Source organism: Cervus elaphus, chromosome 5 (assembly GCF_910594005.1).
Source record: "Cervus elaphus chromosome 5, mCerEla1.1, whole genome shotgun sequence".
NCBI classification, from domain to species: Eukaryota; Metazoa; Chordata; class Mammalia; order Artiodactyla; family Cervidae; genus Cervus; species Cervus elaphus.
The window spans coordinates 78,636,629-78,659,079 of record NC_057819.1 but is presented as its reverse complement, the minus strand read 5'-3'; the positions used below and the strand labels follow the sequence as shown (position 1 = coordinate 78,659,079).

General features: G+C 50.0%; 1 protein-coding gene across 2 annotated transcripts in view; it reads right to left on the bottom strand.

Moving 5' to 3' along the window:
• The window catches only part of HLF (HLF transcription factor, PAR bZIP family member), a 54,812-nt gene extending 33,239 nt beyond the window's left edge, over positions 1–21,573 (bottom strand). The window contains exons 1-2 of one of the 2 annotated variants that reach the window (XM_043902718.1): positions 21,023–21,573; positions 18,546–18,881 (exon numbers count right to left, since the gene is read on the bottom strand). In XM_043902718.1, the coding sequence (XP_043758653.1) occupies positions 18,546–18,881; positions 21,023–21,137 (451 nt within the window). In that variant the 5' untranslated portion in view covers positions 21,138–21,573. Of the gene's footprint in view, positions 1–18,545; positions 18,882–20,364; positions 20,383–21,022 lie in introns of those variants that run through there. The other variant, XM_043902719.1, reaches the window with a different exon arrangement.
• Between the last annotated feature and the right edge of the window lie 878 nt (positions 21,574–22,451).

The following is a 22,451-nucleotide window of genomic DNA, read 5'->3' as shown; positions in this document are numbered from 1 at the left end:
GAAGTCAGCACAAGTGCTCCTGGAAAACCATTTATGGTGAAAGTAATGTTTTTGTGATCGCAATCATTCAACAAATGCTGAGTCAGCATGTACACCAACCATGGTGCAAAGCATGGGCTTCGGGGCCTGAGAGGAACGCCTAATCCCTGTGGCTGAGACGCCCACAAACAGGGGTACAGAACATGCTCTGGGGAACATAGGGTTCAACACACCTCCACCTGTTTTATGCAAAACTCTCACGGGATTGAAGTACCCACACTGGCATGAGAATAGGTCAAACTCAGGCCCAGCCACTTGATCTACTGATTTTCAAAGGAGTCCCAACACAGCCAATTCTGAGTGGTAGGTGTCCTGCCATTCAAAGCAGTAAGAAAAGCACTGTGCCTGGCATCAGCTAATTATATCACGAAGTCACATTCCCTGAACCCTCCCCCAAGTGAGGGCAGAGGGTAGCTGCCTCAGGGTGCCGTCTTGCTGGGTGGCAGATGGCAGCGAGCCAAGAGCTTACACGTTCACCGTGGCCAACACAGAAAGCAGGTGACCCACACAACACACCTGCCAGACTGCAGATCAGACCATCCCCGGCGTCCACCAGAGCTTCTGCCCATCAAAAAGGAAAAAGAGACAAAAAAAGAAAACCAAAAAACCTGTCTTGCTTATAAGGGGAAGGGGAACAAAGCGTCTGAACTTCAACCATTTCTCAATGCTTTCAGGAGATCTCTTTGAAACTGCAGGGCAACTTTCATCTCTCCAATAACCTTGTCTGACCTCACCTGAAATGACTAATGTGATTGCAACAGTTTTACTCTCTGAAGTAGCCCTCTTTCCACCCCCCACTGCGCTGAGGCCTCTACCATCACCATGAGAACTTGGCATTATTTTTAAAGCTAATTACCTTCAGGTTTTGGAGACAGGTGGCATGGCTTTCTGCCCCCTCCCTTCTGCAGAGTAAGGAGAAACTTCTCCAGATGCCTGGCAGGAGAGCCTGCATCCTGGTCCCCGAGATTCTGGGCACCCTTCTCATGGGGGGAGGGGTTCCCATGGGGTCCTGTTCTATGAAGCAGCAGCTGCCGTATGCATCTTGTGGAGGAAAAAGTTTCTTTAAATCTTTATTAGTTGCTGTTTGGCTAGATGGGACTGACAGCAAAAGCAACATTCCAAGGTAGTCAACACTAGGATCAGAATAAGACTTGGCACTTGGAAAATCCCCAAAGGATGTATGGGCTGGCACAATATGGGAAAAAAGAGTTTATTTTCAATTTTTTGTTTGTTTGTTTCAAGAGGGGTCGATTTCATTGAGAAAAGAGAGGGCAGTATGATTCCAATAAATCTGTGTTCTAACCATTCTGATCTTTCCTAATCAGGGTTTAAAATTCCAGAACCAAAGTTCTTTTCAAACCCGAGTCAGGCTTAGGTATCCACCTGTAAGAACGGTGTATGAGCCGACACCAAAAGGAGGAGATTACATCACCCCTTTCCCCTAGTTCCTCTTTTTGAAATTAGATATGTGTGCTACTGAAGGCAAAACAATGAGCTAGGTCCCAGAGAAAAGTGAGGTGCGGATGGGAGCAGGGGTGCAGAAGGGAGGGGACTACAAAATGTTAAGTACTTGGGGGGGAGGCAGAAATAAAAATAGACTAGTAAGGGAAAACTGAATGGAAGAGTTTCGTTTGTTTATTTTAACAGTGTTTGCCATTCCAGGAGGCTTGCTGAAGCTCTTTCTTTCAATGGCTGGCCTTGGACCAGCATTTGAAAAGTCTTAGATCTTTGGAGAGGAAGATTTGGACAACAAAATTGTTTTATCTGGGAGGGTCACTAGTTTACTCAAGAGTTCCAGGACTTTGGTTTTGATGTTATTACCTTGGCCCGAGTGTCTCTGTCCCAGGCAGTCCTGGCTATGTTTACTGACTTAGGAAACAGGGGGACCTGGGAGGGGGCTTCTCCCGCCCGCCACGGCCATGCTTCGCTGGATCACCGTGTTACCTGGGCCCCCTGAAGACAAGAGGGACGGTGGCCAGTCAAACATGCTTTAAAGGTCCTATCTCTCGACACTCAGAAGAGGGAAATAACACTTCTCTAACTCACTCCCCAAATAGACGCCGCCGTGGATGTTCTGCCAAGGAGTGATGCGAAAGCGTGTTCCAAAGTGAAATGTAAGCTTGGCGCGGTGCCCAGCCCGCGGCTGGATTCCGCACAGAGCTGGGGGCTGGCGAAGCAAAGGAGCACATTTCTCTCCATGTGACTCTGAGAGCCAGGCAGCCAGAGCAGATTTCTTTGTGTTAATAAAATGTGATATCTAGACTGTACACACAGGCAGCCCTGGGAAAACGTGAGCCAAAGGGAAGGACCCGAGGAAACCCATGGCCCAGGCTGAGGAGGGGCTGCAGCCGCCGGCAGCCTCGACTGCACCGCGGCCGGGCCGGGCAGGTGCGGGAGGAGCCGGGAGTCAGAGGTGGAAGGTCGTGCCAGGCGCCTGCGCGAAAGCCGCTTAAACACCAGATAATCCACAGAGGCGCAGCGAGCATGTCCTGAGCAAAGGCTTGCTCTTCCTTGACGGACCAGAGACCAAAGTCCTTCACGGGCACTTTCTCAAGATGTGGAGTTTACCCTGGACTCGAGGCTCCTCCCCCCACAGCTGAGATCACTCCCAGGATGGCAGGAGGTTGGCTCCAGGGTTAGGCTGTGTATGCTCCAGGCTGGCACATGCCTTGCTTTTGTGGGCCACTCCTGCCTCACTGTCAATGTGGCCTCGGCCTCCTTTGACCACAGGAGGTAGCCACTGCTCACCGACTCAAGCCTGCGAACCCACATGTTTGGGGGGGCCATGGGTGGGGGTTCACAGGGAGGAAAGGGAGGGTTAGGGCCCCTGCTCGCTGAGCCTCTTTCAACACACTAGATCACTTCCTCTCCAGGACTGTCAAAGGTACTGTGCCCTCTAGCCAACTTGATCTCCCCAACTTGGAAGCTACCGGGGGCACAGCCAGAGCCCTGGGGCCCCAGGAGATGTGCTGGAGGTTGCGGGACTTGCCGGGCCTGCGGGCTCCTCTGGTTGAAAGGGGTGGAAGGTCCTAGAAGACACTGCCGCTTAGCTCCCTCCCTTGCAGCAGCTCAGCCCTCAGCCTCCCGGAGCACGGGGTATGCAGTCAACCAGAACCAGCTAATTGCAGGGCAGCTGAATTGATGAGCGCCTCCCAGGCCCAGGTGAGCCTTCACCTTGGTTAATCTGCAAACTGGTTAATCGGCCTCAGGATAATTGCAAGTTAATCGTATGCAGAGCCCAAGTGCAGTCACTGGAAACGGCAGGAAACCACAGCAGCGGAGGAAGTCAGGTCCACGTTCAGTGAACCTGTTGCTTCTCCAGACAGTGTTCAACCTTGAGCCCACTTCACGCGTGGCCCCATTCACTCCTGCAACTGACCCTTGTTACACAGCGACCCTGGTTACTGGGAGCACACAGTAAGTGCTCAATAAGTTGCAGTTATTATTAATCCTTTGGTGTGGTTGAGGTGGTCGACCCTGTGGTCCCAGGTGGCGCTAGTGGTAAAGAACCTGCCTGCCAATGCAGGAGACATAAGAGATGCAGGTTTGATCCCTGGGTAGGGAAGGTCCCCTGGAAGAGGGCATGGCAACCCACTCCAGTATTCTTGCCTGGAGGATTCCCATGGACAGAGGAGCCTGGTGGGCCACAAAGAGTCGGACATGACTGAAGTGACTTAGCACGCACACAAAGCATGCACAGTGTGGCTGATGGGTTTAAAGTTAGGAAGTTAGGTCTCCAAGACATTTGGCTGGGGGAAGCACACTGGGGGAGCTGCAAAAATCACTCTACTCTCTCCCCTGAGTGTGCTTTACAAAAAGGAAAATCTGAAGAGTTTAAACACCGCTAGGAAAGCATATCAAGAGCATAAAAACATCCAGCACATTCCGAAGGGGAAGAGAAGTAAACTTCAGAACTGCTAACACGGATACCTGAGGGTCATCCTCAAACCTACACAGGTTGGTAAATTCTCCATCTTTCAGGTAACAGAACTTGTGTTTTCAACGTCAAGAATCACAGTGTGCAGCGTCCCAAGGGCCCAGCCTCCGGGTCCTTCCGAGGGCGGCGTTTCCTGGGTTTCTGCCGCCACGGTCGGCCGGCCCGTGCTCCGCCGGCCCGTGCTCCGCCGTGCGTGGCTGCCTCTGGAGGCGGCAAGCGCCCCGGTCTGCGCGCCGAAGTTTCCACGGGAATCTGATGGCGACCGCTGGAATGACAACTTCCTTCCACCCTCGACGCCAGTCCAGTGACCATGGTACAGAATCGACAGATTTCCCTTCTTCCATCCTGCGACACTAACCGGAGGAAGCCTCCTGCTGAGAGCGGACCAGTACCTGCCAGGGACTTGGATAAGCACTTTCCCAGGACGCCGGGAGCAGCACTGGCCCGAGCCCTTGACCTTCTGCCCACTGCAGGGACAAGTCCCGAAGGATCCTCCCAACCCACTCTGTCGGGACAGCAAAGACCTGGCACAAATAAGGTCCTACCTCTGCTGAGGGCAGACATCCCTAATCCATCAAAGAGCTCTTTCCACTGAGCCCAGACCAAGTTTCAGGCTTTCAAGACATTCCAGGCACCTCCTAATCCATCAGAAGCAGCTGGGATGAAACCGGCTGCATGGGAAGTTCCTTCCATTGGAAACCCGGCCACCCAGAGGGGCAGGCCAGGGCACAGCGGGCCGCGGCCCTCCAGAGAAGCTCCATCAGAGCTAGCTGTGGGCCTTGGGGTTTTCCTGCTTCTCTTTTTAAAAAATTATTTCTCTGGCTAATAAACCACCACTAAAAAAGAAAAAAAACCCTCTAACCCTTGGAGCAGTGATTTCAGCCAGAAAACTTGCTTTCAGGGTTACTCTGGAATGCTGAACACCAGAGAGAAGTCAGTAGTTCCCATTCAGAACGGGCTGAAGACCAAGTTTTAGGAAGCAATGAGCTTTAATGCTGTGCCTTTCCCCCCTCAATGGTGTCAAATAGCTTTTGCTTTTCAGTTTTACTCTTTGAACGCTGTCATCCTTTATGAGTAGCAGAACATCAGACTCTCATTCTACTGACCAGCTTAGGAGTGGTACCATCACCCTAAGAAAATTTACATTTTTTGCACCAGAAGTTGAATATTAGTCTTTCAGTTCATAATAGCCTTATAATACTGGGTCATGGAGCTTAAAATAGCACCCGTGTCTGATAGATAAGAAAACTGAGACCTTCAGAGATTCAATGACCTGTCCAGAGACACACCACCCGTCGATGCAAACCAGACCCAGAACCTAGACTGCGAGTGTGTGTGTGCGAACCCACTCCAGTAGTGTCTGACTCTCTGCGATCCTATGGACTGTAGCCCACCAGGCTCCTCTGTCCATGGGGTTCTCCAGGCAAGAATATTGGAGTGGGTCGCCATGCCCTTCTCCAGGAGATCTTCCCAACTCAGGAATCAAACCTGTGTCTCTTATGTCTCCTACATTGGCAAGCGGCTTCTTTACCACTAGCGCCATCTAGGAAGCCAGATCCTAGATTAGCTGATTTCCAAACTCAGTGTTTTGTAAATGGCCTGCCCTGCAATTATTGCTATGTATTTTCCCCTTTGCCATTTAAAACCCAATGGAGATAATAACACTAACAGAACTTATACTTCAATTTGAATTTAATTTGCTCAGTTTTCTAATTGGCTATCTTATATTTATTTGTAAGTTAGAAAAACATAGATTATTCCCATCTTACAAATGAAGAGGTGAAACCAAGAGAGGCTGATAAACCAAGAGAGGGTGGTCTTGGCACAGCTGAGACCAGACACTAGATCTGTTAGTGTATCTAAAGAAGCACCACAGGCTTGCAAAGACTCAGCCCAGCAACTCAGAAATCTAACAGTGAGCCTCCAGAACTTTGAACTACAAGTTCAAAACATTCTAGAAAGTGGTGTTTAAATACCAGATTCTCACTCTGAGTTAACACTTACTGAAGGACAACTCTCCAGATCTGTTCACTAATTGGCCCATTTAAAGTCATTTAACCCTCACAGCATTAATCAAAGCTTGTTATTTCTGCCTTAAAATTATTTAATCCTGATCTCCATGGTTTTTGGCCACTGAGATAGGCCTACATTTATTTTTAAGCGGCTTGTAATCAGAATGGAAAGACGGATGAAGAAAAGAGAAAACGTGCTTTGGCGATGGATCCACAAGAGCCAATGCTCCTGGGAGCAGAGTAAATTCCAGAAACCAATTTCCTTTCTAATATGACTTGATTTCCTACAACCGCTTATACTAAATGCTCAGCACCATCCTGGCCTGAACACATAACGACTATGGCCATGATTTCATATGCATTTAGTTCATTTAAACTTAGGAGCAGGGTGCCTAGTCTTTTATAAAAGCTCAGAGGTATGTGACTGGAAGTGGAAACAGGCTGAGGGAGCTTTCCCTGAAACCAAACTCGCCTCCCAAGAGGGAAGTCTTGCCTAGTTTGATGATGATGTACTTTGTCATCCTTAAGACAGGACTGTTGTGCCTTGAAAAGGTCTATCCTGCCACACCCATGTGTATAGTATACTCTGCACTGTATCAAGACCCATGCCAAAAAGGCCAGATCGCTAATCCGGCTGAAAGACAAAGTCACATCAGGTTAATCCCAAGTCTTAAATTAATCGACTTCCAGTTCCCCTCGGTGTGAAAACTATTTTCACAAATTTCTTCCAAGTAATTTACTTCTGTTTTCTGGGTTTCCATTCTATTCTGACAGAAGGCTCTATCTGCCCTCTCTGGAGGCACCCTCTGCCATGTTTTTATCTTGCAGGGAGGGTTAAGGAAATGTTTGACAGTTGCGCACCATGGGAGCAGAAAGCTAGCGGTTTTACCATGGAAGCCCACAGTCCCACGTCCTCTGCGCTGCACCCCACTGTCTCCCAGTCCATGACCCAAAGGTGTCACCAGAAAGGAGGAAGAAGCACCTGGAAAAGCTGGAGAGCACACAGAGAAAGGAATTGTCCCATTTCCCCCGTTAAGTCTCTCCAGGTCTTCCAGGCCCAGAGTCAGAGGACGGCAAGGTGGGTGGAGACAGAAGACATAGACCTACCCAAGGAAGACAGCATTTATTGTTACAGAACCACAAAGAGGGCTGGCGGGGCGTGGGGGCTGGAGAGCTTCTCACTGAGGTCAGTACAGAGGGTGCTCCCAGCTTGGGAGCATCCATCACCCTTTCTTCCCTACAAGAGGCAGAGAGCGTGGCTACAGCAATTACTGCTGGCCATGATTGCTACAGCACAAAACCTGTTCCCACGATGGAAGTAGGAAAAGAGAAAACTCGTCATTGCAGAACAAATGAAAGTGGTGTCGCCTACCATTCAGACTGACTGCTGTTCTGAGTGCTTTCCACAGAGCACCTCGTTCACTCCTCCAGGAAGCACCTGAAGCTGAAGCGGGTGTTCACCATCCCCACTCACAGAGGCGAAAGCAAAGGCAGAAGGGTTAGAGAGCGGGTCAGTCTTGGCTCTAAGATCTAAGCCAGGACGGGAACTGTGCCCACACAGTGCTGCCCATCAGTGAGGGGAAAGGAAGAAGGAGAGGAGTCTGCTCCAGTGGGTGATGAGTTCATGTGGAAAACCCTTGCATGGCATCCTTTTTGATGGGATGAAAATGAACAAAAGTGCTCTTTTGGTTCCATGCACTTGTATGAAAATTTAAGCTCAAAAAGAGGAAACTTTAGTAGATGGGGACAAGGTGGGGGAGGGCAGACACAGACAAACTGCCACAACTTGGTGGTCACACTAATCTGAATTACTGACGCAGCTGAATGAGAGAAATTCCTTCACTCCTTGCTGATACATGCTGTGGTTAAGAACATCAATGTACAGACACAGAGAAGGCCTTTAAAGCCTGTTTAGTACTCAAATAAGTTCAATGTGCCTTCTAAAATTCTATTTGCATAATTAATGTGTTTGGTAATATCTTTACAAAGAACACAAAGATACAGATTTCAGTTTGATCAATGCAAGATCAAATGATCACAAAATGTGAATCAATGCAATGTTATTCCCAAGTAAGCTTGAGGGTAAAAAGAGAAATAAGTAGAATGTAAGTAAACTCAAATTGCTTCTTTTACACTTAATTTTTGTAATACTGAAACTTCCTTTTACTTTTAAACATCTAAGGAATCCAATGACTAAATATCACTAGGAGACCTGATATGTCTGGATTAATTTCATTTACAGTGCTAAACTATTTTTGACCTGAATATAAATATCATTTTAAAATTCATTCAGGTGTTACTGGTCATTTGAAATAAACATACTTTAGATTCTATGAGGGAAAAAACACACAACTTCCCTGGAAAACAAATTAATAAAAAGAAATCAATTGTGATGAAATGAATTCTACCAAATCCCTATGAAGTTAGTTCTACAAATTTTCCTTTTCCTATCTTCAGAAACTCTATCAAGGCTTTATTTCTATCTTTACCTTTTATATTATTTACTCTTTCTTCTATAAATCTTTCAGTGGCATTTGACCTCTAAAAGCAATGTTATTTGAACTGGATATGAGATCTCCATCCTATTTTAAAAGTTCTCTCTAGTAAAAGCCTCCATAATCTCCTTCCGTGATACTAACTAAGTCCACAGCACAATAAATCCATTCTAAAGTGAACTAAGTCTTCTGATCAATCCTTTGGGCAGACCAGAGTTTGACTCTGCCACCCTCCCTAGAATAACTCTTCCTGACTTGGGGTATTGAAGTATCTGTTCTGGGTAATCTGATGACTGCCTATCTAGATGATCTTGTTCATCTGGTTTACAGCCTTGAGTCCCATTGGCCAGGGCCTGGTGGCATCCCTCCCCAAACAAACCTTCACTCTGCCCGTTCAATTCAGGAGGCATGTACTGGGCCTGAATGGCCAATCTCACTTAACTCTTTCCATTAAGTGTGAAGACACTTACAGAGCGTCAGCAAAGCTTTCCTTCTCTACTCCACGGCCCAAGCGTGGGTTCCCCAGCAAGGACCTCCCAGCAGACTGCTACCCAGAGCCAATTACAGAAGAAAGCACTGCTGTTTCCCACTCAAGAAGCTTCTGCCAAGGCGCTTATTTCTGCTGATCCATTTATGCAACCCCACTGTCTAAGAGAACATTTTGTCACAGATGATTTAGTATTGCAGCTCCCTGGAGCATCTTTCTGCCAGCAGTGTGCGCTCATTGTTTTTAGGAATCCAGGGTCTCCCAGGCAAGATTTGAGACAGAAAGGGGCTTAATTAGCCACAAGTCATCTCTTATTACAAGATCCCAAATTCCAAAGCATTCTTCCAAAAATCATTAATGAAAAAAAAAATCCTAGATTAAACTTCTGAAAACAAAACTTTTAGGAGATCTGTCTGACAATGGAACTGCCATTTTTCAGAACAGATAGTGAGACTGGATTCCCATTATGAGCTGGATGGTTAGGAGCTTGAGACAGTAACAATACTTGTTAAAGTCAGAAAGGAAGGAAAACATTTTTGGGATTTTCATATTAAGTCATGGAGTGTGTATCCACCAGAAGCCAATTTAACAGAAACAAGCACTGTATAGTTTTTCCCCAACAGATGCTTGATTCTGCCAACACTCCTGTAATTGTCTACTGTACATAGTTGGAGGTGAAATTGCACACACAGTTTTTTGTTTTTTTTTTTCTTAAGTGAACTGATTTGGGTTATGGCAACTCCTCCTGCTTTCTGTAATCTTGGCTTGATCTCAGAGAACACTTCAGGGGTACCTGAGCGAGCTACTTCACGCAGGTGCCGTTCAGCAGCCCCCTTCCCTCCCCCAAGAGTCCGTCTGCTCCCACAAAGTCCTTTTCCTCCAGCAGCAATTCAGCACAACCCCCACCCCACCCCCAGCCACCTGATCTCTGCATGGCATGCAATTAATTCCGGTTTTCAGGGGAGAAGAGAGCCACAGACACAAGGTCAGGACTCAAGAATACACAACTGTAATAAGGATTCCTTTGTCTCTCAGGAGTAAAATCACTAAGCTGGCCAAACACTCGCCTAAGTGTTTTAACCTGATAGTACTGCTGCAGGTAATCCTTATAATCAAGTACTACTTTATCACTGGAGCCTTCCCTCCCTCTCTCTCACAATCACACATACACATACACCAAAAGGCACAAAACCCACACTCACAGAAAGAGGTTTAACATATTTGTTTGCAAACCCAGTAAGCTTTATAATATAGAGGCATTTTAAAGTCATGAATGTTAACGGATTGGGTTTATTAAAATCTATTTTTATGCTTCTGTGAGATTAGGCCCACTTTTGGACTTTTTTTAAATTCTAAACTGTTCACATCCCTCAAACTCTTTTCTTGCCAAAGAGGGTTTCCCCCAATCACCAAAATTATGGGCTTTATAAGTGAAACTTAAACCCTGTGTTTTTGAATTACTTTCTCTAGATCATTAGAACATTGTGTTTTGAAAAGCTGTTTGATGTTCAAGGAAGAGTGTTTATTTTCCAAACAACAAAAATAAGGAAGTCCCGGTTTGCCAGAGGAAACTGTTGTGAAGTATCTAAAAATGTTTCAAATCCAACCTTGAACCCAAGAGGGAACATCCACATGCCACTTCCCCGCTCAGAAACCTTCAATGGCTCCCCACTGCCTCCTGGACCAGGTTCAAGCTCAGGAGCCTGGCGTTTACAAAGCTGCCAGCCTGGCTGGCACCTGCCTCTGCAGACTCATATTCCTGCCTCCTTCATGTGAGTTTTCTGCACCAGCTGAACAGGATCGACACCCTGCTCCCTGGACACCCACGGCCATTCCCACCTCCATGCTCCCCACCCCACTGCTGCTCTCCACCCCTGCTCCTCCAGCACCAGGAGACCCGGGAAGGCCTGACTCCCCAAGAAGCATCACCCCCAGGCCCGCCCCAGGCAGCGGCTGCTTCCCTGAGATCTGGCAGCCCTGACGGATGGCACTGCCCCCACATTAATTTTCAGAGGTTTTACTCATTTTCGGGCTCTTTCCCCCTCCTCTTTCAGTAGATATTGGAGGCCTCTGTGGACTCAGCTTTTGGCCTGGAACATGCTAGCTTGTTCTGTCACTCATTGTTTCACCTAAATGTTCCATCTTCCCTACTGAACTCCCATCTCCTTGAGACCAGCAGTCCAATCATACCCTTGTCTGTCTTCCCCGGGGGAAACACAAATCCACAGCTGATGCTATTGCTGGGGATCATCCACGTGCCCCCAGCTCTGACGGCTTCCTCTGTCGCCCTCTCGTCTTTCTAGTGTTGACAAGAGGAAAGTGACAGGACTGATCGGGGTCAGGATTGGCTTATTATGGGAGGCGCCATGGGTCAGGGTTGGCTTACTATGGGAGGCGCTGTGGGTCAGGGTTGGCTTATTATGGGAGGCGCCATGCTGGCCTTCATGGACATCAGAAACCTCACATCAACCCAACAAAGATGTTACTTTGAGGATAAGAAGATAAGTGTGTGGAAAGAGTCAAGATTTCTCCATTAAAGGACCTCTGGGGGGGAGGAGGAATCATTCTGGAATGCTTTTGGAAAGTCCTGCTTGTAAGCAGGAGGATGGACTAGACTTTCCTCCTTTCCTGGCGCCCTAACATGCCTGTATGGTTTCTTTACCCCTGAGTTCACTGTATTTCCTTCAAGTGGGATTCTTGCCTATTCGTAAAAATTCACAATAGTAACATCAACTGATTGACTGATTGATTTGCTAGCCATATGTGTCACGGAGAAATCGTCTACTCAAGAACTTCTTTGGGCCACGTTTTGCTCGTCTGATTTTCTTTTAATCTCATGAGCAAGGAGGACTGAATAACGGCTACAGTTAGCGATCCAAGGTTAATTAAAACTCAGAGGTGAAGAAGGGAGTGAGCAAGACTCAGCAGAGAAGCAAAGGAGAAATGCCGACTCCAGAGGCCTTAACTGGCCAGGAAGGGAGAGGTATGGAGACTCCCCAGGAACCCAGCGAGAGATGAGGTCCTCCTATGAGAGATGAGACCAGACGGGAATGAGGACGCCCTCAGAGCAGCTGTGACTGGGCGTTTGCTGTGGGCCCATCACTGTGCCAAGTCTTCTCCAGCAGTCCTTCAACAACCCTAGGAGGCATGTCCAAGGATTTCTCCGAAGTTCCAGATGGAAAATGCAAAGCTCACACCGTTTAAGGGACATGTTCAAGAGCATGGGCGAGCGTGGCAGGGACGGGACTGACACCAGGTGTGCTTGTTTGTGGGATCCTGTGCCCGACAAGAGTGACACGCTGCCTGGATGACCCACGTATCAAACACAGGTCATCCTGATTTTGGACATCTGAACGGTGAGCCAGCAAGCACCTATGTCGGAAGCACATTTCAATTTATTCCACAACAGTGGTTGAGTGGTTTCCGGTTAAGACATGTGCTGGGGGCACACCAAACAGTATAATAAAGTGGGATACGACCTGGCCCCAGTATTCTCGGCCCTTCCCATCACAGAACCAAATGCAGGCCCTGCACCGCCCCATCCCTCTCTCGTTTATTCTCTTCCAAAGCTTTTTCAGTCTTAATGCTTCCACTGCCACCCTCCCGCTTCCCTCCATCTTCACTGCTGAGACATAAAAAATGATTCCTGGGTACAAGTGATTAGTGCTGGTTGGCGGGGAGGCTTCTGTGAAACCCAGTCCATCACTGTTGTCTCTCACCCTCTGGCGCTCTGCTCCGGGATGTTATCTCAGCCCCCTCCTTCCCACCTCCCCCCACCCGTTCTTCTGCTCTACCTAGTTCTGTCTTTACACTGCTATTTTTCTCATCTGGTAGACACCGGGTTGAACTGAAGAGCCTCTGCCAAGCTCCTTGGCAGGAGCCGGCCTGCAGGAAGCCTGCCCACCGCAGCAGCACAGAGCAGACAGCGCCTCTGGGCAGCTGGGCACTTGGGGTCTGGCTAGGACGTGGGGCAGAGCAGGCTTCCCTGGCATGGGAACGGCCCTTCGGAGCACGGCCTTCTCGTGCCAGGGTCAGGGTCAGGATTACGATCGCTCGCTGCACTCGCGGCAGCGTGCCTGGGAAGGGAAGAGAGGGTGGGGGCGGGGGGTGGCAGGCGGCCAGCTCGCCACCCAGGCCGGGCGAGCTCCGCGAGGCACAGCCACGTGCCCAGGGCAGGCAGCCAGGGTCGCTGGGGCTCATGCAGGAGGGAGCTGGGGGCTGGGCACCTGGCAAGCGGCCGTGTCTACACTGGAGGACATGAGGTGCGAACCCAGAAACTGCTGGGGTAACATCAGGGAAGTGGCTCGTTCTAATCCAGAATGAGGCCGAAAAGTCAAGCAGCCTCCAGGGTATAGGGCCCGCGGGGGGTGGGGGGCAGTGGTGCCGGGGGCGGGGGGGGTGGACCACAAAACACCTCATGTCCTAGTTTTGCAGAGGGAAGGGCACTGGATGAAACACATCCCTAAATGGAGAATGGGGTTGGGAATAAGCCATTCCTTTCCCTGCTGGCAAACCACGACATCCCTCCAGATCCAAGCTCGGAGGAGGCCTGTGTCACACAGCCTGCTAACACCCCATGGGAGGTGACTGTTTCCAGTGTCCATTCTCCCAATGGGAACACCAAGGCTTAAAGAGGTCAGGAAATGGACCCAAAGTTACACAGCAAGCCAGCGTACGTCCAGGCTGTGAACCCAAGTCCCTGGGCCCAGAGCTGATGCTTGTAAGCGCCTAGTCACCCTCACTCTGCACCCCTGTCCAGAAACACCTCCTGCCAGAAGGCGAGGATGTGCAGTCCCAGGAATGTTACAGACGGCAAAGCCAAGAGAGCAGGGCGCCCCTGTCCTCTGCAGGGTGTGGTGGAGAAGATGAACTGGAACCAAGAAAAGTCTGCCTGCTTCAAGGACAAAGCTAATGCTCTCCCCTCAAGGCCTCCTTGATCCCGATGAATGGAAAGCACTCCCAAGACACATGGGGCGCAGTGCACCTCAACTCAGAGCACTCCCAACCTGCAGACGTGACCAGCATGTGGGACGGGAAGGTACATGAACTGCACACGCTTAAGGGCAGGGAGAAATCGAAGCTTCATCTCACGGTGTCAGGAAAGCCCAAAGAACTCTGTTGCTTCAGCAGGACCCCTCGTAATTTCAGGGCCCCCAGCACAGATCTCCCGGACATGACAATCTGGATCCCATGGCGGTCCCTCCCTTCCCCATCAGAACCTCATTACAAGAGCAGGAACAGAGCAGACACAACGCTGATTCCATCCTGCCAAGCTCCAGTGGGGTCTCCCCAACCCCCCCATCCTGCCAAGCTCCAGTGGGGTCTCCCCGACCACCCCCTCCCACCATCCTGCCAAGCTCCAGTGGGTCTCCCCGACCACCCCCTCCATCCTGCCAAGCTCCAGTGGAGTCTCCCCGACCCCCCCATCCTGCCAAGCTCCAGTGGGGTCTCCCTGACCCCCACATCCTGCCAAGCTCCAGTGGGGTCTCCCCTCCCACCCCCTCCCACCATCCTGCCACGCTCCAGTGGGGTCTCCCTGACACCACTCCTCCTCTCCATCCTGCCAAGCTCCAGTGGGGTCTCCCCGACCACCACACCCCTCCATCCTGTGGAGCTCCAGTGGGGTCTCCCCGACCACCCACCCCACCATCCTGCCAAGCTCCAGTGGGGTCTCCCGGACACCACCACCCCCTTCCATCCTGCCAAGCTCCAGTGGGGTCTCCCCGACCACCACACCCCTCCATCCTGCCGAGCTCCAGTGGGGTCTCCCCGACCCCCCCACCCTCACCCTCACCCCAACACGGAAGGGTTTTCACTTTACTCCCTAACCAGCCTCACCACAACCCAGATTGTGCTCAGAATGGGAAAGAGAGGCTTCATAATTCTCAGCTGAATTCGGGTCTAATGGTGGCAGGACACCTCCAAGCTATTCAAAGAAAAACCACCAGAGGAAACAATTTCAATTCTGGCTTTACAAGCATGTGATTTAAAAATAACTCTGCCTTTGTCTGCTATAGATGACTTTCCCTAAAGGGACTGCTGTCCTTAAAGCAATCACTCAATTCTCAGGGCAAACTGATTCTTCTTTTTTCCGTATGCAGCACATACCTCCAGGAAAGCACTCCCGGCACCACCTCTGATAGCATCTGACATGCAAACGTTGAAGTGGTCAGGACTCTCCTGCCATCCCTGCGGGCTCAGGAATGGCCAGGAAGCTGCACCTCAAATGTGTGAGAAGCCCCTTCCAATGCCTACCACATCCAGGAACCACCACTGCTCCTGATTAAGATGTCAGCCCAGAAAGCATAGCAATAACCCCCACTGCCAGAGAAGGCTTCAGCGGATCCCTGGGTTATTTCTTCAAGGAAAATTGCATTCAGATATTTAACTCATTCTTTGAACAGACAGGTAAAGAGAAGAATAATGATGGGTGTATAAAATAGGAGAGGGCTTGGAGAGCAGTCAGGGTAAACAGTAAGAGAATTCACAGGAACACTCACCTTGTCATTCCAAGACACACTTGGGGTAAACCTAGAAATGCATAATTTGTCATCTCTTTCACTTCCCTTCAGCCACACAGGTAGCACTAATGGTACAATGCTACTGAGTATAACTCAAAATATGCATGCTGAGCAGAGAGTAGAAAACAAATATTTAACAAAATTGCTTTGCAATTATCTCCTGATTATCCTGATGTCTTAGTTTTATTAACTAAAAGTGGATAACTATGCTCTTATTAATGTTATATTTCTTCTTGGCAACTTAAGGTCTCCTGACTGCTTCCAAAGTTTTGCCATAATGCATTACAGGAGGTATAAGGCATCCATGTGTGTGACAGGATCCTGAATTAAGCCCAGATGTGGCCGTTCAAATCGCAAGTTGAGGTCAGTAGTTCCGGGGCGGGCTGGGGGTGGGGAGAGAGAGGGGGCGATTTTGCCCTCTGGGGACATTTGGCAGTAACAGGAGACATTTTTACTGGTCACAGGTTGGGGTGGGGAGGGTTTACTGCCTTCTACAGAACAGAGGGCAGGGATGCCCTCAAACATCCCACAAAACACAGGCAGCCCCTACAGCAGACTCACCTGAGGAATCTTGCTGCAGACTGAGATTCTACAGTTCCCGGAATGCTCACAGCTACCTCTGTGCTCTTCCCTTCTCAGGATTTGTTTTCCTCACGGGTTACTCGGTATTTCTATTTGGGTCACCACTGTGATTACACAGAATAATGAAGGACTTTCTCCTGTTTCAGGTTTGCCTGTGACATACCACCCATTAACTCCACCTTCCCTAGAATTTTACGTTGCATTATCACCTCTGTAAGAACAGCAGTGTTATTTTATCTGCACTGGGTATTTTAAGAAGAGCTCTAACTTCTTTTCCTTTTTTTGTCAGGAATATCATTGAGTTTAAATGAATTGAAGAGTATTATTTATGAAGTGTGCTTCCGTTGTGAAAAAAAACATATAAGTGAAGAACTTATTTCTAGGTCCCAGTGCCCCCTTTGATCCAAGTGTCTTTAACTCTATAACCTAACAAAATGACAGCCACTGAAAGCAGGAGTCCTTTGTTATGGACTGCAAGTCTGAGTAGGGCATCACAAGTTTCTGAAAGTCGTTGATCAATATTGATTCAAATGACTTTCAAGCTCCAAAATCCCAATTCTTGATTTTTCAGTAGGAACCTAAGGGTGGAGACCCCCCCACCAGCATGCCTTTTGGGGGAAAAAAAACCGCAGTATTTCTACCATGGCACACATCCTATGCATGAACAGAAGACTGAGAAATAACTTGTCAACTGAGTGTAAGTGTTAGGCTTAGAACACTGCAAGCCAAAAACTATTGGTCAAAATCTCCCGACATTTCTCTGCAGAACAAAGGGTTACACACAGTACTAGTTACTCTGTGAAGGTCTTTCAGAAGACAGGCATTGGAAGAAGTGATGGAAGCTGACACAAACAGAATAATGATCATAATTGCTCTCATTAAGAAGTATCTAGTGCTAGTCGTCTGACCCCTTAGACACATTATCTCTAATTTTCACAATGACCCAATCAAACCAAAATGATACCCTCCTGCACAAAAGGGAAACTGAGGCCCAGAAAGGCTGCAGCACTTTGTCAAGTCCCACTGCTGCAAAGCCGTCCATCTCATTCTGCAGAGCAGATGACAGAGGCGCAGCTAAGCCTTCTCACCTGGCTTCTGTGCCCTTCCTCCTGACTCTTTTCTCGCTCTAACGGTTATTTATTTTGTGGTCTGTTCCTGGGAGAACACCCCTGTATGTCCTAAGTAACAGGGGGTCAGGCTCACAGGAAAGGGTGTCTCCACAAGCTTCTGTGGCCCCCGGGGGTGGGCAGGGGCTAAGACTTCATGCTGTTCCAGGCAGCACCCTGGAAGCTATAACTCAAAGTGTGTTTCGAAGAAGGGGCCGCAGAGAGACTGAATGGGAGAGCTTTAAGTCCAATACTGGCATTCCGAGGCAGGGGCATTCTCTTCCTCCTCTGCACCGTTTCCTTTCATTTTCATCTCGCGCTGTGTGCCACAGAAACTCTACATGAGCCGAGGACACAGAGATCGGGAGAGATCTCCGGCTCAAGCCTCCCACCGTCCTGCTTTCTGGCCTCCCCGCAGCTAAGTTCCCTGGCTCGGTGACCCTCCCGACGATTTGTCCGCTGCATCTTTGTTCCCAGTTACCTGTGCAAATGAAACGGCTTTTCTTCCTGCGTGTTTTGTACAACAGGGGGCTAAAGACACGGAGACAGAGCGCCCTCACTTGTGTTTACATCTGAGCGTTTGCGGGTGGGTTTTGAAGTACCGGTCATTTCAGGTAACGTTTTTGTGCAATATTTCAACACCATTTAAAGCCAGCCTTGTAGGTTTTGATAAAAGTGGATTACGTGTGGTGAGCAGATGAAAATGAAAAAAAAAATAAAATAAAAAGAACAATTTGGTAGGAATAGTGAAGAGAAAGACAGGATGTGATGCTGAAGAAGGCTAAGTCATGCTTAAGGTGAGACCTACTTTAAGACTCAGTTTCTCAACTGACAACACAAGCTGAAATGGATGAAAAAGATACCTGCCCCCCACCCCTCACTCACATCTTGTTCCCCTTCAGCCAAAAAACAACGAATACAGGCAAACCACAGCATGATACAGACAGTCCACCCAAATCATTAGCAAGGCCCTGTTATCTGTGTACTTGGGGAAGGAGGAAAAGAGACGCGGGTGAGTCAGGGGCCTGAATTATCCCAATCATTAACCGCAGGTTGGCATTCCTCAAACTGCAGTCCTTGGATCAGCTGCATTAGAATCCCCACTGGGGCTGGATAAAAAATGCATATTCCAGGCCTCAGCCAGACCTGAAAGGTCAGAATTTCTAGGGGTAGGTTCCATAGAGTCGGCCTTTAGCTGACTCTCTGGGTGATGCGCTCGCTGAAATGGGACAACCACTACTGTGGCTGAAACCCAAGACTCCCCCTTTCGGATGCACCCCTGAGGATCAAGATGTTCATGTCAGCCCCGTCCTCCCCCTTCGCTCCCCTCCTCCCCAGGGGAAGGCAGAACCATCTGGGACTTTACCTGGTCGCATGGGGCTCTGCACACAGTTCGGGGGTGGGATGCCAGGGTGAATGGGTGCGGAGGCCCGACTGCTGAGGTCCATGACGGAAGGGGCCGCTGAGGAAGTCGGCTGCAGCCCAGGAGGGTGGGGGCTGTGGTCATGCTGAGACGGGCTGGGGGGAATGCCATTTTCTGACAAAAACTCCTCCAGGTCCATGTATTCCAACTGGAAGGTATCTCCGTCATAGGGAAGGGTTTTGTCCCATAAGGTGGGCCCCAAGAATGCTGACTGGGGGACCGTCGGGCTATTACTCTCATCATCCAGCTTCTTTTCCTTGTCTTTATCCTTACTATATGCTGCAAAACAAGGGATAATATTGGAGTTTAAAAAAGACAGTGAAAAAGTCTCACTTTTTATCACTCCTCCTTGGCTTCTGCTACAAAACTACTTTCCACACGTACGGGGCTGTTCTCAGGCTGCTGCTGCTTGTGGCTCTAGAGTTAAAAGTTCAGGCAGGACATGGATCTCTGCCTGTTTTTCGACATCTTCCTATTTACTTTGGAAAGAAAGCACTAGTGCTCGGGACAGGGATAGAGACTGATCTAGGATATAAACAAGACAGCACAGCCCTCAGTGCATTATTTAAGGAGACAAATAATAATTTAAATCCACAGTGGGAAAATAACACCTGCAATTACATACAACTGCTGTGATTTTTAAGAAAACAGCCAATAACTAGGCATAATTTATCTTCCAGGAAATTCATTACAGTGACAATATGAGGTCATTCAGATTTAGAAAGCCAGTGTATTAGTAATGCTAATTTTGGTAAAGCAGGGACTCTCTGCCCTTCTTTGATACCCTGTATTGAGCACCTACTAACATACCTGGTTCTTTTATATGTTTCTCCCCCAAAAAATCTCATAATAAACTTGCAAATAGTGACAACTTCCATTCACAATGAAGACACAGAGGCTCTGAGGATTATGGGAGCTTAACCAATGGATCACATCCTAGAGAGGAAAGCTGAGAACTTCCCAGCCCACATGTGTTTGCTTCTAAAGCCACTGGGGTACACTGTATTTTACAAAAGGAGTTTCTTGTTTTGGTGTGGTTTAAAATACAAAAGTGTTTTCTTCCTCCTCTTCCCCAAACACTTAGGTATGATCGAACTCGAAAATTATACCTGTATGGAACCTGTCAAGAGCACAGTTACCAGAAAAGGTGGTTCCTCTGAGCATCTATGATGGAGATGTACAGCTATTTTCTACCTGCAAGAATCCCTCACCCCATTAGGTCCTTAACCAGCGCTCTGGATTTGGACAAGTCTGCTAGTCCTCAAGTGCGGGTGAAATCTGTGATTAAGGAATTTAGCTTCTGACTTTCTTCCTCACAGAAACACAGCCTCCATGCCAGCCCTTCTAATCCTCTACAGTCTCATCTCCCAAGAATCTGACTTCGAAACTCCCACAGATGCAAAAGACTGCAGGCAGCACCTTCCTCCCAAGTGCCCCTCCTTAAAGGTGATTTAAGAGGGAAGCTCCGTTCTGCAGACTGGGAACCAAACCCCTCAGCTCTTGCAATGCAACAGGTTGTCCTAGGAAAGAAAAATGCGCATATGACCCGGCTGCTTGCAGCCAAAGGATCTTTTAAGACTTTACACTCCTGAGCCGCAGGGCTCACCTCACCGTTCACATTTGCTCCTGGGATACCTATGGCAGGAAACCCCCCAGCCCAAACGACAAATCCCTGGCGGCACCAACTGGATCCGGCGCCTCCTCGCAGGAACCCTCCGGGCCTGCCCCAGCCAGGGTTGCCCGGGGAAGGTTTGGGACTTACCCAGAAAGGGCTCAGGCCAGAGGAGGCTCCGGTGAGGTTACACGTGAGCCTGCCTGGCTCTCCCCTCCTACCGGGAAAGTGCGCGGTGAAGGGGGCCAGGGGCGTGCGCGGCACCCCGCCCAGGGACCACTCCCCCAGCCCACCCCAGCCCCCATCTCCCGGCCTGAAGCACCCAGCCCGGGACACCGGGCGTCTCCGCTGTCGCCTCGGGAGCTCCAAACGCTAAAACTAAGAGCTGTGATCAGCACGATCGCAAATACCCCCGCTCCGCGGTGCGACCCCTGACTCGAGCCCCCGCCCGCTTGGAGCCCGGCCCTGGGGTTCACTCCCGGGCACGCGGGGCGCCCCTCGCCCCTGCGCTGGCGCTTTCGCTCCGCGTGTGGATGCACCTCGACCTCGGGGACGCCGACCTGTCAACTTCTGTCTCCCACCTGCGCCGCCCGAGAGGACCCGCAAGGCCCGGCCGGGGCCCCGGCGCTCAACTAGCAACACGGAATGTCCCCACGACAGAACCGTCCCCTCCCTTTGTCGGGGGAGGAGGGGTGGGGCGATAGGTAAGCACCTCAATTTCATTCAAGCGGGGCCGGGGTGCCGGGAGTGGGGGAGCGGGGGATGCTCCGGGGGTGCCCAGCGGGGCAGCCAGCAGGGCAGCGCTCACCGTCTTCGTGATGAAGGGGGAGCTTCAGCGGGTTCTCCAGCAAGGACCTGAGCACGCCGTAGGGAGGCGGGATAAAGGTGGGGTTCAGGGGAAGCGGTCGGGACATTTTCTCCATCGCGATGCACTCAATTTTTTTTTCTTAAAAAAAAAAAACAAAAAAAACCCACTCCAACCTCCCCCCAAAATGTTGCTGAGCTTTTTCCTCCGTCCTTTGCCAAAAGTACTAGCTTTCAAGGCGGTGGAGACAAGAGAAGAAAAAGAAAAAATAATTACTTATGTCTTTATAAATACATCTGCATAAAAACACAAAACCAAAAGAACTTTCGGGCTCCCAGCGCAGACGACCCTCGGGGAGCGCGCCAAGTGCCCGCGGGCTCCTCCGCGGCGGGCGGGATGCTCTCACCTGCCTCGAACCTCTCTCTTCATGCACAACGCTCAAAATTGCGAAAAAGAAAGGAAAAACATGCAGAGCGCTGCAGAAGGCGGAGAGCCCGCACCGCCCCGGCGCGAGCGCGAGCGCGAGGCCGCGCGCCCCGCCCCGCCCCTCCCGCGCCGCGGCCGCTGCCCCCCGCGCCGGCGGCCCCGCAGCGCCCGGCCCAGCGCAGCGCCCGGCCCAGCGCAGCCGGCCGCCCATGTGCCGCGGCCGGCCGGGAGTGACGTCAGCGCCCGCCCCGCGCGCCCAGCGGCGTTCGGGGGCGGGCCCCGCGGCTCCGCCCACTGAGGCCCCGCCCATAGGCTCCGCCCCCGCCGCGAGTGTAGCGTCGCCGCGCGCGCCGACTTTCCGGAGCTTTGTGGTGCCGGCGGGCGGCGAAGGGCGTCAGGACACCAGGTCTCCCCCGCCGCGGGCCGTGGGCCTGCGCTGAGGAGCGAACTTTTTCACAGTAAGAAGACGAATGAGAAATGTATCTCTTTAGTTTTCCACCTGGGGATAATTTAGGGCGTTTGAAAAATCACTCCCAGAGTGATTAGGGAGCAGCCAAGTTCGGCAATGACTGCTTTAGGATCTTTAGGGTCCAATCGAGGGTACTCTTCTAAATATTCCCCCCGGCCCCAGCCAAATTTAGCTCCCGTTCTCTTGTCCCGCTCCCACAACCCCAGAAAAATAAGGACTTGCTAGAAGTTCAAATGAGACATAATAAAAACCAGAGAGGGAACCACAGAGAAGCGCTGTGAACTGTTTCCAGAGCTTTCAAGGCAATGTTAATAGGGATACACTCTGGCCTGAAGTTGAGTGAGGGCAGGAGAGACACACACACCGAATGGTATTTCAGGAATATTTGCTCTAAAAGAACGCAGATGACTGTGCCTGGGTTACAAAGTCTGCATGGTATTTAAAATGATTTTGTAAAAATTTCCCCAAAGTAACATAACTGTTCAAGGCCACCACAGCAGCTGCAGGTTCGTGCTTGGCCAGTTTGCCACCAGACAG